This window comes from Lipotes vexillifer, unplaced genomic scaffold (assembly GCF_000442215.2).
Source record: "Lipotes vexillifer unplaced genomic scaffold, Lipotes_vexillifer_v1.1 scaffold69, whole genome shotgun sequence".
NCBI lineage: Eukaryota > Metazoa > Chordata > Mammalia > Artiodactyla > Lipotidae > Lipotes > Lipotes vexillifer.
This window is the reverse complement of record NW_006790942.1, coordinates 3,313,229-3,326,755: the sequence shown is the minus strand read 5'-3', so window position 1 is coordinate 3,326,755 and position 13,527 is coordinate 3,313,229. Positions and strand designations below refer to the sequence as shown.

The following is a 13,527-nucleotide window of genomic DNA, read 5'->3' as shown; positions in this document are numbered from 1 at the left end:
GGTACGCGGGCCTCTCACTGCCGTGGCCTCTCCCGTTGCGGAGCACAGGCTCCGGACGCGCAGGCTCAGCGGCCACGGCTCACGGGCCCAGCCGCTCCGCGGCACGTGGGATCCTCCCGGACCGGGGCGCGAACCCGCGTCCCCTGTATCGGCAGGCGGACTCTCAAGCACTGCGCCACTAGGGAAGCCCGGACTTGCTAAGTTTTGTGAGCCAGTTCCTCAAAAGCAATCTCTCTCTCTCTCTATATATATATATACATATATAAAATAAGTAAATAAACAATATTTAAAAATATAAAAACCTTTCTTAGTGCACAGACCATAGGAGGACAGGCCGTGGTCTGGCTTTGGACATGGGCCTTAGTTAGCTGTAATAAATACACAGAGATGCCCAGCAGACTGTTTACACTGTGAGAAAAGGAGGTGCAGGTTCTATGGCAGAAATAGCCATTGATTAGGCTCAAGAATTTCCCGCCACGAGCCCCCGAAGTTTAGCACCACAGCACAGACTCAGGTTTCTGCCTCTAGCCCCCCGCCAGCCCGCTTTCAAAACACTCCAATCCAGCCCCCTGGCATCACAATTGGAGCTCTCGTGGACATCTCAGACTCCAGCGTCTAAACGGACTCAAGTCCCATCCCCTGCCCCCGCTGTTTCCTCCCCTGTCTGCTTCAAGTCCATCCACGGTGCCCCATCCACTCACATCCCAGGAGTCACCTAGACTCTTCTTTTCACCTCACTCATTGGTAAGCTTGCACCCTTCTCTCCAAACCCACTGCACACCCTCCAAAATGCATCTCCCTCTGCTCTATCCCCCAGATTTTTGTCTACAGTGGCAGAGATGAGTAGTTGCAATAGAGACCACATGGCCCTCAAGGCCTAAAATACTGTTTTAAAATAGAATCCAGACTTTGTTAGTCCCCTCCTGTGGCCGTCAATGGTAATGCATGACACCAGAATAAAAACGCTTTATCAGAGCCTGCTTTTTCCCCTAACAATCTGCAACGAATGCACAACTTCCCCTCAGTCTAAATGAGCAAAGGTAGCAGTAACCACACCTTACTCCATTTACTCTGTGGAGCTGTGCCCGCGCGGACTCACATCCATGCCGTCTGGCTCCAGGCACAGGTCCCTCTCAACACCCGCACAGCCTCACCTTTCGCAGCCGCACCTTTCGCACGGTCAGACTGGGGTTGTTTTTGGACGCCCATCGGCGGTCTGCTGCTGATCAGAACGGGCTAAGGGACACGCCAGCACACGGTCACCTTGGTTCCATACTGCCTTCGTGTTCCCAAGACAGTTCCCGGCGGCCGGGCCGATGGGATGTTTTTGTCTGCTGTTCCTAGGGGGTGTGTGACAGGGTCTCTGTTCCTCAAGGTTTTGGTTTTCTACAATTTGCACCAAAATATCTCCTGAATTTTAGGTCCCCACGCCCTCGGCATGAAGTGTTCGATGGCTAGTGTGCTGAACAAGCAGATCTAAAATTGAAATGGATTGAAAGGTTTAATGGTTATGCATTTTGGACTCTTTGTAGGGAACCACAGCCATTCGATTCTCCTTTTGTGAGACCACATAAGGCAGTCAGACGCAGGGATTTAGGAATAAAACCCCCATCCTAAGGGATGCATAAAAAGGCTCATAAAGGACCAATTTCCATTAAAAAATAATCTCTATGTAGTCTCCTGATTCTTAGACTACTTTTGATATATTTTAACAAATATGTGCTCTATTTAAGTTAGAATTTATAGTTTTATTGCCTTCATGATTTTGAACAGATCATTAGAAGATAAGGGAAAAAATAATATGTCTTTTGGGGGTTAGTTTATGAGTATAGTTTATGTTTACCACAAACAGGTGAGTTACGCATGTTATTAGATTTTGCATACTTTTTTCATACCTCTTTGCACCACTGTATTCACCCTCCTCTAACGCACATTTATTCCACCTGGGCTGGTATATGCTGTTCAGTTGTTTTTGTTAATAAGTGCTTCATTTTGCCAAAAGAACAGTACAGAACTTCCAAGTCATTTAAAGGTCTAGAAATAACTTACTTGCTTTAGCGGAAACTTAGCTCTAATGAGAATTTGATAAATTCTAGCTTGTTGTAAACTAGACCCCATAATTCTTTTTTTTTTTGGCCTCGCTGCATGGCATGCAGGATCTTAATTCCCTGACCAGGGATAGAAACCGTGCCCCCTGCGGTGGAAATGCGGAGTCCTAACCACTGGACCACCAGGGAGGTCCCACGTCCCCATAATTCTTGTGCCTTGATTTAAATCTGCGTACAGATTGTAAAGGGTGCAGTCAGATGCTAGACCCGCAAAGCCGGCTCTTATCACGCTAGAGAACTAAGCACAGATGCATCGTGGGCCTCAGGGATGCAGGCCGGGATGCAGGCCGGAACGCTGTCCCACTGGCTGGGGAGGGGGCGGGCGTTCCGGAGAGGCCTGCTACTTCAGGGCCATCCAACTGCCCCCAGGACTACTATTTCCATTCTAAATTTAGAGAACTTAATTGTTCCCATATATTAGTGAGGTCTTTTTAAATTTTTATTTATTTATTTTTGTTTTTTTGCGGTACGCGGGCCTCTCACCGCTGTGGCCTCTCCCGTTGCTGCGGAGCACAGGCTCCGGACGCGCAGGCTCAGCGGCCATGGCTCCCGGGCCCAGCCGCTCCGCGGCATGTGGGATCCTCCCAGACCGGGGCACGAACCCGCGTCCCCTGCATCGGCAGGCGGACTCTCAGCCACTGCGCCACCAGGGAAGCCCAGTGAGGTCTGTTTTTAAAAGAAACAAATGCTGAAGTCAAAATAAAAGAGCAGGGGTGCGGGGGGTAACAGGGAATTTAACATAAAAATTAATTATATTTACATAACGTGGAGATAACATTAAAATTACTCACAGACCTCACAGACTCTCCTCTGCAAAGGTCAACCAGCTGTGTCCTTTCCAGAAAATACTGTTAGCCTTGTCTTCGTATTTCCTAATATGGTTTTCTTGTTGCCAACATCTTATAATAAACCCTAGTGGATATACCACCAAGTAGCTAGATGTGAATTTTGCTGAGAGCAGACTGCTTTGGATGTAATTCTTCCTACCACTAAAATTTATTTATTTATTTACTTGGATTTATTTGGTCTAAAAAGAGAAAGATTTTGGCAAAATATGAATGCATAAACTTACTTAGTAATATTTTCATAGATATTAAGTCATAGGTATAGGCATTTCATATCAAAGAACTTTTTTCAGCACCCTGTTTGAATGGTAAAAGTTTCAGAATCTGTACCAGATACAAATATATCAAAATATGTGTTTAAAATCAGATTATCCATGTTCAGGGGCCTAAAATAATGATGGATAAATATTAGAGGAATAATGATAACAGCTACCACTTAACTGAATACTCTCGTGAACGCTCTACTGTACATTTCTTGTTATAAAGTAAGTGTAGTTATCCCCGTTGTACATATTTGGAATCTGAGGTTCACAGAACTAGCAAGAAAGTCAAAATTGAAACCCAGTTCTCTTTCATTCCAGTGCTCATGCTTTTTACATAACACAACTGCAGTCTGAAGCAGGAAGAGCTGCAGGGATTAGAATGGACTTCTTTTCCTACTAACATTTTTTTTTTTTTTTTCTCAGCGGCCATGGCTCACGGGCCCAGCCGCTCCGCGGCATGTGGGATCTTCCCGGACCGGGGCACGAACCCGTGTCCCCTGAATCGGCAGGCGGACTCTCAACCACTGTGCCACCAGGGAAGCCCCCTACTAACATTTTTAAACTCACAAAACATGTATTGCATTTTATATTCATACATGGCAAAATTTTTAATGTTCGTTTTCTAAATTGCATTGGAAACAAATGATACGATAGAAAGAGAAAAAATGTGATTCAAAGATAGAAGAAAAAGAAACTTAATTCAAGAAAAATGGTAATAGGTCAGCTCCTGAGCAACAACTAAAAATGTTAGATGGATAACTGAAATCCCATTTCTAAAGACATCAAAGAGCTGTGGAGGCAAAAAGGCTGAATTAACTAAAGTGTCTGGAGGGAGAGTTCCTCCCCAGGGAGCAGTCTGTCTCCTTCCCTGAGGGTGTATGTGGACTCAGGGCATGGGCTGAGGCTAGTGTCTCAGATGGGAGAGCATGTCTCCCTTCAATAACAAGGTCTCCCTCAGACACATGGCTGCCCTCCTCGTGACCTTTACCAGACTGTGGAAGCCACCTGGGGAAGGCAGGGTCAGAAAGAAGCCTCTGAAGGTGAGACCGAGTCTCCTAGTCTTTCAAGACTGAGGAGATTTAAGTTTCAGCCTAACTGAAACCCGTTAGGCTCTAAATCCAGAAGCCCAGGAGAAAACACCTGAGGAATGGGAAGTAACCAAGATTATGTAAGTCTTAAGTAAGTCTTACTAAAATTGCAACCCGTCCCAACCCATTTCAATACCTGTTAGGACTGAAGTCATCAGCTACTCATTCTCACAGAGCAAATCCCTCCAAGGGAGATTCCTTGTTGGTGGAAGATGCAATCCAAACCTACACAGTTTCTTTATATATGATGTCTACATACAACAAAAATTACTAGATACATGAAGAGACAGAAAAATGTGATCAATGATTAAAAAACAAACAACAGGTACAGGGTCATAAAAACCTCAACACTGGATTTAGTAGGCAAGAATTAGATGGAAAAATTGATGAAAACATGGAGAATTTCATCAGAAAACTGAAATGTATTAACAAGCATCAAATGGACATATTACATTTAGAATAAAACAGTTTTTGAGATTAATGATCACTAGATAGTTTAACAGAAGACTGGGCACAGCAGAAGACAGGTCATGTGAACTAAAACACACGTTAAAAGAAAGTATTCAAGTTGAAGGAGAGACAAAAAATGGACAAAACTTAGGATCGAATAAAAGACATACGTATGATTTGAGTCTCAGAGCAGGAGAGAAAGGGAGAAAGCTGCTAAGAAGCAATATCTGAAGAGATATTGAGTGAAAAATTTCCAAAGCTGATGAAAGAGATCAGTTCACAGATACAAGGAGCCCAATGAATCCAAAGCAGGACAAATATAAAACCACACCTAGGCACATTGTGTTCAAACAGTGGCAAGCCAAAAACAAAGAGAAAAATTTTAAATGAGCCAGAGAAAGAAGACATGTCACCTTCGTAGAAGCATGACTTTTCAGCAGAAACTACAGAAGTCGAAAGGTAATGGAATGAGAGTGTAAAGGCAAGACACAGATTGGGATTTGCAACACATACACAGATAGATAAACAGAGACACACACACACATTTTTGACAATAACTTATATCCAGCATATATTAAAAACTCTCACAAATCAATAAGAAAAACACAGACCATACAACAGAAAACTAGGTCAAAAACTTGTAGAGGCAGTTTACAAGAGAAGATATACAAATGGCTGAAAAAAAGATGCTCAGCATCATTAGTAATCAGGGAAATACAAATTAAAACCACAACGCTAAACCTCTATGGACACCAGAATGACTACAATTAAATCATTGTACAATACTAAGTGCTGGTGAGGATGTGAAGCAATATATGTTGCTGGTAGGGGTGTAAGTTGCTTTGGCATGTAAAAACCGCCAGTATCTAATAAAGCTAAACATATACTGGATCTATTACCCAGCAATTTCATTCCTGAGCGTCCAATGGAAATCAGGGCTTAATGTTTATCAAAAGACATGAATAAGAATGTTCACATTAGCACTATTCACAGTGGAAACAACTCAGATGTCCTTTAGGAGTGGAATGGAGGGACTTCCCTGGTGGCGTAGTGGTTAAGGATCCGCCTGCCAAGGCAGGGGACACGGGTTCGAGACCTGGTCCAGGAAGATCCCATAAGCCGCGGAGCAACTAAGCCTGCGAGCCACAACTACCGAGCCCGTGAGCCACAAATACTGTAAGCCCGCGTGCCTAGAGCTCGTGCTTTGCAACGAGAGAAGCCCGTGCACCGCAACGAAGAGCAGCCTCCACTCTCCGCAACTAGAGAAAGCCCGCGCACAGCAATGAAGACCCAACGTAGCCAAAAATAAATAAATTAAAAAAAAAAAAAAGAGTGGAATGGATACGTGAACTGGGGTGTATTCACACACCAGTTATTGAAAAATAACAATATATGCAACAACAGTGAATGAACAAGAGGTGATCTTATGGATACAGGTTGAGAATATCCTGTATCTTGATCTAGAGCAGTGGTGAGCTCCCAGGGCACATTTGGCAATGCCTAGAGACATTTTTGGTTGTCATTTCCAGGGAGGGGATGCTACTGGCATCCAGCGGTAGAGGACAGGAATGCTGTTAAACATTCTGCAACGCACAGTTCAGCCTCCCACTGGGAGGTAGTCAACCCAAAATGTCCACAGTGCTGAGGCTAAATCCTGATCCAGATAATGGTAACACGAGGGTAACTGAGAACGTGTACATTTTACTATAAATTATAACAAACAAAGTTAAAAAAATCAGGACTCACAAAAATAGCTATAGTTCCTCACTGAAATTTAGAAAACATACATGAAACTTCGTTTCCATTTTATAAATAGTCTAATTTATTAAAGAGTCCTAACCACCTGAACTTGCCAGGAATTGCACTAAGCCTGGAAGAACTAGACTCTTTGTGTGCAGTCCCTTTTAAATGGAAAAAAGTATCGACACCTTTCTATATAGCAGGAGATGCACAAATTAGAATCTGGGTTATCACAGAAATGGATACTTGTAGAAACACAATAAGGGTATATGGTAAAGTCCATACATCTGGGTTTCTCTTGCATCCACTACAATACAAATAGAGAAAAACATACATGTACTTTTAAAAACAATAGTCTCATAACCTTGATTCCAAGGATAATAACTTCTTGCCATTTATTTATTTATCAACAAGACTTTTACATAAATTTAGGAATCTACTGGTCCCTTAAATCTTATTATCACCACACCCTGAGAAATAAAAGTCACCTAGAAGTGTTGGGTAGGGCATGGGTTGCACAATTCTTTCCAGTGTCTTGCAGAAATGGAACAGCTATACAAGCCTGTGTGGATCTAGCCAAACAGCCCCAGAAAGGCTGGAAGTGCTGGGTGTGTTGCAGCCTTAGAACGACGGGCACCACAAACTCGTGTTCTAGTTCTGGAGCAAACACCGTCCAGTTAACATCAGAGGTGACAAGGGCACAAACAGAGACAAACCAGAGAAAAAGATGTTTCCCTCCGATTCACCGTTGGGCTGAGGTGCACGTGGTCAACCCAGGACCTCAGGAAGTCCAACTGCTGGGTGACTTTGCATGAGATGCTGTTGTCTAAAATCCAAACACTGATATGTACTTGAGAAGGATTTTACAATGTAAAGTAAAATTAATTAATAACTAGAAATCGAGCATTCCCAAACCATCAAGGTCAACTGGCTGTAATAATCATTGAAATAACTTGAGTGAAATATCACTGCTGGGCAACAGAGCATATTACTCATTCTTCACAGATGACTCCCCATGCAAATAGCTGGAATCTAATCAGCTGGATTCTATGAATTCATAATCACGGAATATCACCTTGGGCACTCAGTCATATCAGGCTTTGCCGTGAAGAGCTGCTGCAGAAGCCCATTCAATCGTACTGGGAACGGACTCACCCCGTGCAGCGCTGCCTAAACTCTTGAACTGGCTGCTCAAGGTAACGTTCAGGGACGATCTCAGAAGTGTCGGGTAGTCAATGACTCACTTGTACTGTACTAAATGCTAGGCTCTGACTCGGAGTGAACCCTATTAGTTGCTGCTGACACTATAGGAATTTGAACAGAAGCTCACACTGTGAGTCACCTGGTTGCTGTATAGAAAACCAATCGGCAACATTCCCAGTTGAACAGTGATTCACGTTATAATCATAATGGGACCTGACTCGATAAGTGTGATTTCAAAACTCAGTTCTGCTGGACTGGCTTGGGAGCCTGCTAGAAAGTCACTCCCTGCTTAATGCCCTGGATTTCTGTCTAAGAACATGTGTCCAGAGAAGCAAAGTCAAGGGTAAGACATCGCGCTCACGACTGGAGAAAACCATGGTTTCTTTCTTCAAGGACGTAGGCACAGTTCCTAGAAGTGCCTTCCCTGGCAAACACAGCATTCCTGTAAATAACTTTGCAAGGCCAGACACTCAAGTAAAAAGCTCTGCCATGTAATTTCTAAACCGCTTATATGAGGGCTGGACCTTTAAGCCACAAGCTGCGTCTGTTCGTGAAAGGTGAATGTCATTAGAGGGACACATGCAGAAATGAAAAAACAGCAGAACTTTCGGAACTGGTGTTCAGGTGTCTGGAACGAAACCAGTCACCTGGCAATTGCATTAAAATAAGAAAGCTTCTTTTCCTTTTTCACGCATGCTTGTCTACAAAATCTGGAATAATAAAATCTCCTGGTATGTAATCTTGAAAGACTTTCCTAAAAAGCTCTCTTACAGGAAAGACCTTCAAAGCCATCAGGAAGGAGATTTTTAAACATTTAGGAAAAGCTCAAAACTGATTTCTAATGTAAAACCACTGCAAGGGATTAACAGAATACGCAGCCAAATGTGGGACCTTAAATTCTAACGCTGGCTCTACCTCTTGCTTGATCTGGGACCTTCCCATAACTCAAGCAAGTCATGTGGTCATATCTTCTGATGTGAGGGACCATGATAAAGTGGTCGGCCAGCAGTAGCCACATTACTGCCCGGCCTTTCTTATGTCGCTGATAACACGTGCTTGTATATTTTTTCCTTATATCATACCTTCTGGTTTCCTATTTGTTAAAGGTCCATAAATCTGCAGTAAACAGGAAATCACCTGTGTGGTGTGTAAGAGGCCTGGGCAGAGCCAGAAGACCTAATTCTAATCCCATTTCGGCCTCTATTTAGCTGCAGATATCTGACCTTTAACCTCTCTGAATGTTTCCTCACCTGTAAAGTGAAGGAGGTAAATAAATAATCTGACTTTTATCATTCTATATTTTTGATATCAAGGGCATTTCGGCTAAAATGTTTACAACGATCTTAGAGAAGTTAGCATGTCTAGCTTCTAAGTTTCCACATTCTCTTAAGTAAAACTGACTCCGGGCAATATTTTAATGCAGACATCAGATTTTCTGTGTATACCATGACCTAATACACAGTTTTAATGCATATCTGTTTTACAAGGTGAAATATTTTGAAGGTTAGAGATAATTTTCTTAAAATGCTATTTGAATCATTGCATATAAATACTCCATAATTATTTGAAATAAGAGGGCCCAGATGATATAGAAATGTATTGTTTCTAAATTTAGATACTGACATAGAAAACATTTTCTAAACATTTTCTATTTTTCTAATTTTGACGGACATCTATTTCATCACATATACTCTTTATAACAAACAAAATGTGCATTTTGTTCCTGATCTTTTAATATTTTGAAGTCTACTTAGCCAATTTAGCATGGACATCTTCTATTTTGACGGACATCTTCTATTTCATCACGTATACTCTTTATAACAAACAAAATGTGCATTTTGTTCCTCATCTTTTAATATTTTGTAGTCTACTTAGCCAATTTAGCACCAATACAATAACAATAGTAATAGTAACTTTTGTTTGGTGTTTGTCAGAGCTCTGCTGTATTAATTTACTGAATGCTGGCAGCCAACCTGTGAGGCAGGTATTTTTCTTATCCCCATTTTACAGATGATAAAACTACGGCACCGAGAGGTTAAGCAACTTGCCCGAGGTCACACCACTAGGTTGAGATTTGAATCTAGACAGTTACTGAGTCCACGGCTCTTATCCATTGGGCAATACTGCCCCTCATTTGCGATACTGATACTGATACAAAAGACGCCACTTAAGGAACAGGAGATAAACCGGAAGAAGCCCGGTAGAAAATCAGATTGTAAGCAAAAAACTAAGAGTTTACAGATAGAGTCTTTCCATGACACATCTCCTTTGGCAAGTCGGGGGAGGAATTCACACCATTTCGTGAACTCGGACCCCTGTTTGGTCAATTCCACAATCTGGAACCACCAGAAATGAAAGAAGCCAAGCCACGCAGGGGCCCTGCGACCTGCGCTCCAGAGGAGAGGGGGTGCTGACCCAGGACGGTAACGAGACGGTGCAGAAGCTCCCCGCCTCCGGGGCCACCGCGAGCTCCCGCGGGCGAGTGACTGCTGCTGCCCGCCCGCGCTGCGGGGACCGGCTGCGGTCGCCGCAACCCGCGCCCTCCGGCCGATCGGCTGGGCGGGGGCGGACAAAGAGCGCTCGGCCTCGGCCGGATTCTCCCGAGGAAGAGATGTGGGAGCGAGTTCCCTCGGAGCGCCCGCCCCCTCCCGGCCAGAAACTCGGCCTCGGCGCTCACTCCTCCACCCGGCCCGCCTCGGGGGGTGCGGGGGGCTGAGCTGCTGGCGAGGCCGCGTCCCCCGCCCCGCGCCCGCGCCCGCGCCCGCGCCCTTCGCCGCCGCCGGGCTCGCTCCGCGCCGCTGCCGCCCGCCCAGGCTCTCCTCGGACACTGGCGACTCCCGGGGGCTCGCAAGCCGATCGGGTCCCCGGGCGCTGCCCCTCCCCAGACCCCTCCCTCGCCACCTCCTCCCCCCGCTGCCCATCCCTTCCCCCCCTCTCCCCCCGCCGCGGGAGGGCCCCGGGCGCACCAGACCAGCCCGCCGGAAGCCCGCCGCCTCCGCGACCCCTCCCCCGCCCACGCCCGGGGTAGGGGAGTCGCTGCGCCCGCCGACCACCCGAAGCCCAGTCCCTGCCGCGCGCCGCCGTCCCGGAGGTCCCCGTAGCCCGGGCGCCAGACTCGTTCCAACTTCCGAGCGCAGCCCCGAGAGCGCGGAAGACTCAATTGCCGGGTTCCTGCAAGAAAAATACTCGCGGCGCCCGCCTCCCCCCTCCGCCCCCCTCGGCTCGGGCAGAGCGTGGGGACGGTTCTGTCCATTCGGTTTTCCGAGCTTCAGTGGCGACACCGAGTCAGGCCCCCGGGGTCCGCTGCGGGCGCCTGCTTCCCGCCCGGCTCCTCCGGTCCCCGCCGTAGTGGCGCGTCTCCGCTGCGATTCCGGGAGCGTCTCCGCTTCCTTCCCACCTGCGCTCAGACCGCCCGCCTCCGGCGCCCGGAGTTTCCCAGGTCTGCTTCGGGTGTCAGTAGCCCACCCACTCGCTGACGCCGGGCCACAGAGGTCGAACCGTGCGGACGCCGCGGCGGAGCCCCTTCAGACCCGGTCACACCCCAAGCCCCGCACGCCCTGCACGCTGGCCCGCTCCCGCCACCGTGGTCCAGCCGAGCGTGCGCGCCCCGCCTGGCCCCGGCCACCTCCCGACCCGAGGCCACAAGGCGAGTCCGGGAGGGAGAAGGGGCGTTGAGGAAGTGGGTACTCACGCTTCCACCGTCTGCCCCGCGAGCCCGAGGGGGAGCTGCGGCCCGCGCGCCTCCGTCGGCGGTGCGCATGCGTCCCGCGAGTGCCTTATTTTTATGATAATTCTAGGTGCTGCCCTCGCTACGCCCGCTGTCGCTCTCCCCGGCTTCCCTCTTCCTCTGGCTCTCCGTCTTTCCTGTCGCCTTCTTCTCCCCCCCACCTCCCTCCCTCGCCTCTGCCTCTCCCCGCCCCTCCCTCCCCCCTCCCCGGCCGGGCCACCCAGGGCTCGCTTCCCTTCCGCGGCGGCGCGCTCCTCTGCGGCGGGGCGGGGGGCGGGGGTCCCTTCTTCAGCCCCGGGGTAGGAAGTACCGAGAGTGTGGGCCCCGCAGAGGCCCCTCGGCTCTCCCTATGCTTGGGCGCGCGGGAGCCGAGCGGGACCCCGGCGAGCGGGAGAGCGTGCTGGGATCTTGTGAACCGAGCGGGCGGGGTCAGGCACCCGTGTGTGCGCCCGGGGTGCGCGGCGCGCCGGGGTGCTCGTACCCGGAGGGTCCGGCTGTGGACTCTTCGCCTCTGGAGGCCGGTCCCCATCATCTCCCTTTCCCCGGGGTGCTTCTCCAGCTCTATCCCCGCCCCACCCGGCTGCAGCCTCCGCCTCCGGAGGTACCAAACTTGAAAGGGGTTCCTCGCGCCCTCCCCTCCTGCCGGAGCCGAAGGTCCCCCCTGGCTGGGTGGCGGGGGTCGGTGGCTAACTCCCGACTCTCGAGTCCAGGGAGGGTGGCGGGAACCCCGCCGCCGCCGCCGACCAGCTCTGCGGGCACGGAGCCCTGGAGCCCCCGGTGTGCCCTCGGGAGACGCGGTGCGACCTCCGGGCAGTGCGCCCGAGCTCGGCGGGGTAAACTGAAGCTGGAAGCCGACCTGACACTAAAATAACATCACGTCATTTCCTCCCTGGCCTCCCGAGCGCGCCGTAGCCGGGGGCTGGGGAGTGGGAGCGCGGGGAGGGGGCGGAGGCTCGTCCGGGGGAGGCCTGGAGGAGGGGCAGGAGAGCGACGCGTGAGTTCGGGAAGCGATTTCGGAGGGGGGCTCCCCCCCCTCTTCCGTAGGCTCTGGGAGGAAGTGGCCCGAGAAGAGTAGCTTCGAGGGTCTCCTGGGGGGAGGGGTGTCCGGCGGGCCGCCGGCGCCTTTTCCGTGAGCGTTCTCGGCCGGATCTCGACCTTCCCACCGCCCCCCTCCCCTTCTCGCCTTGCTGGCGGGATCCCCTGCTCGCCCCACGTGGAGTGGGTCAGTCGGGGTTAGGGAGGAACCCGGGAAACTGGCGTCCCGCTGAGGCCGCGGATTGGGCGGCGGAGAGCACAGTACTCACGGGCCTGGGCGGGCTCTGCCCGGCGCCGGCGTCCTCTTCCCGGGGCAGGCGTCCCCCTGGGGGTCGGCCGGGCAGTGCCAGAGCTGCCCTGAGCAGGAGCGAGAGGCGGCCCGGCCGCTCCTCCGGCCGCGGCGCGAGCCCAGCAGCTGGCAGGACGGGGAGCAGAAGGGAGAAGTCCGGGCGCCGCAGGGGAGCCCCAGGAAGGGGTCGCTGGAGAAGGTGAGCAAAGAAGCGCGCGAGGCCGGAGAGCGCGTACCGGAGAGGAGGCCGAGCAGCTTCGGGGCAGCGGGCGAGCCTGGGAGCTGTGCAGGGCCGGCGGCGGGCAGGGCGAGAGGAGGGGGAGGAGAGAAACAAAATCACACACCGTCACTGTCGGGTCCCGCTACAGACTGAAGAAAAGGTGCAGAGTGCCAGTTACTGCGGCATTTCGAGGCATTACTTTCGGGGTGCAAGAGAAGGTCGGTGAGAGCAAAAGGAAAGGCCTCTGCTTAACAGGGGAGATCCCCTTCTCTCCTTCCTCCCCTCTCTTCCCTGCTTCCCTTCCCCCCCATTCTCCCCCCACCCCTTTAAAACTCCTTGCTACTCAGAGTGTGGTCTCTGGGCCAGCAGCTTGGATAATACCGAGGAGTTTGTTGGCAGTGCAGAACCTCAGACCCTATCCTGACCTACTGCATGAGAATCGGAATGTTAACATTCCCAGGGAATTCGTAGGCACCTTCACTGTGAGGTGCCGTGTACAGGAGCGTCAGTGTTCGCCTCTCTTGGTTCTTTCGACTTCGGATGAAGATCTCCCAGTTCA

At 49.9% G+C, this 13,527-nt stretch overlaps 1 protein-coding gene across 1 annotated transcript in view; it reads right to left on the bottom strand.

Moving 5' to 3' along the window:
- Positions 1 to 13,527, bottom strand: part of RGS20 (regulator of G protein signaling 20) — an 80,748-nt gene that overhangs the window by 38,776 nt on the left and 28,445 nt on the right. The window contains 2 exon segments of the mRNA XM_007464023.1: positions 12,729 to 12,977; positions 12,980 to 13,030. Of these exon segments, the coding sequence (XP_007464085.1) occupies positions 12,729 to 12,977; positions 12,980 to 13,030 (300 nt within the window).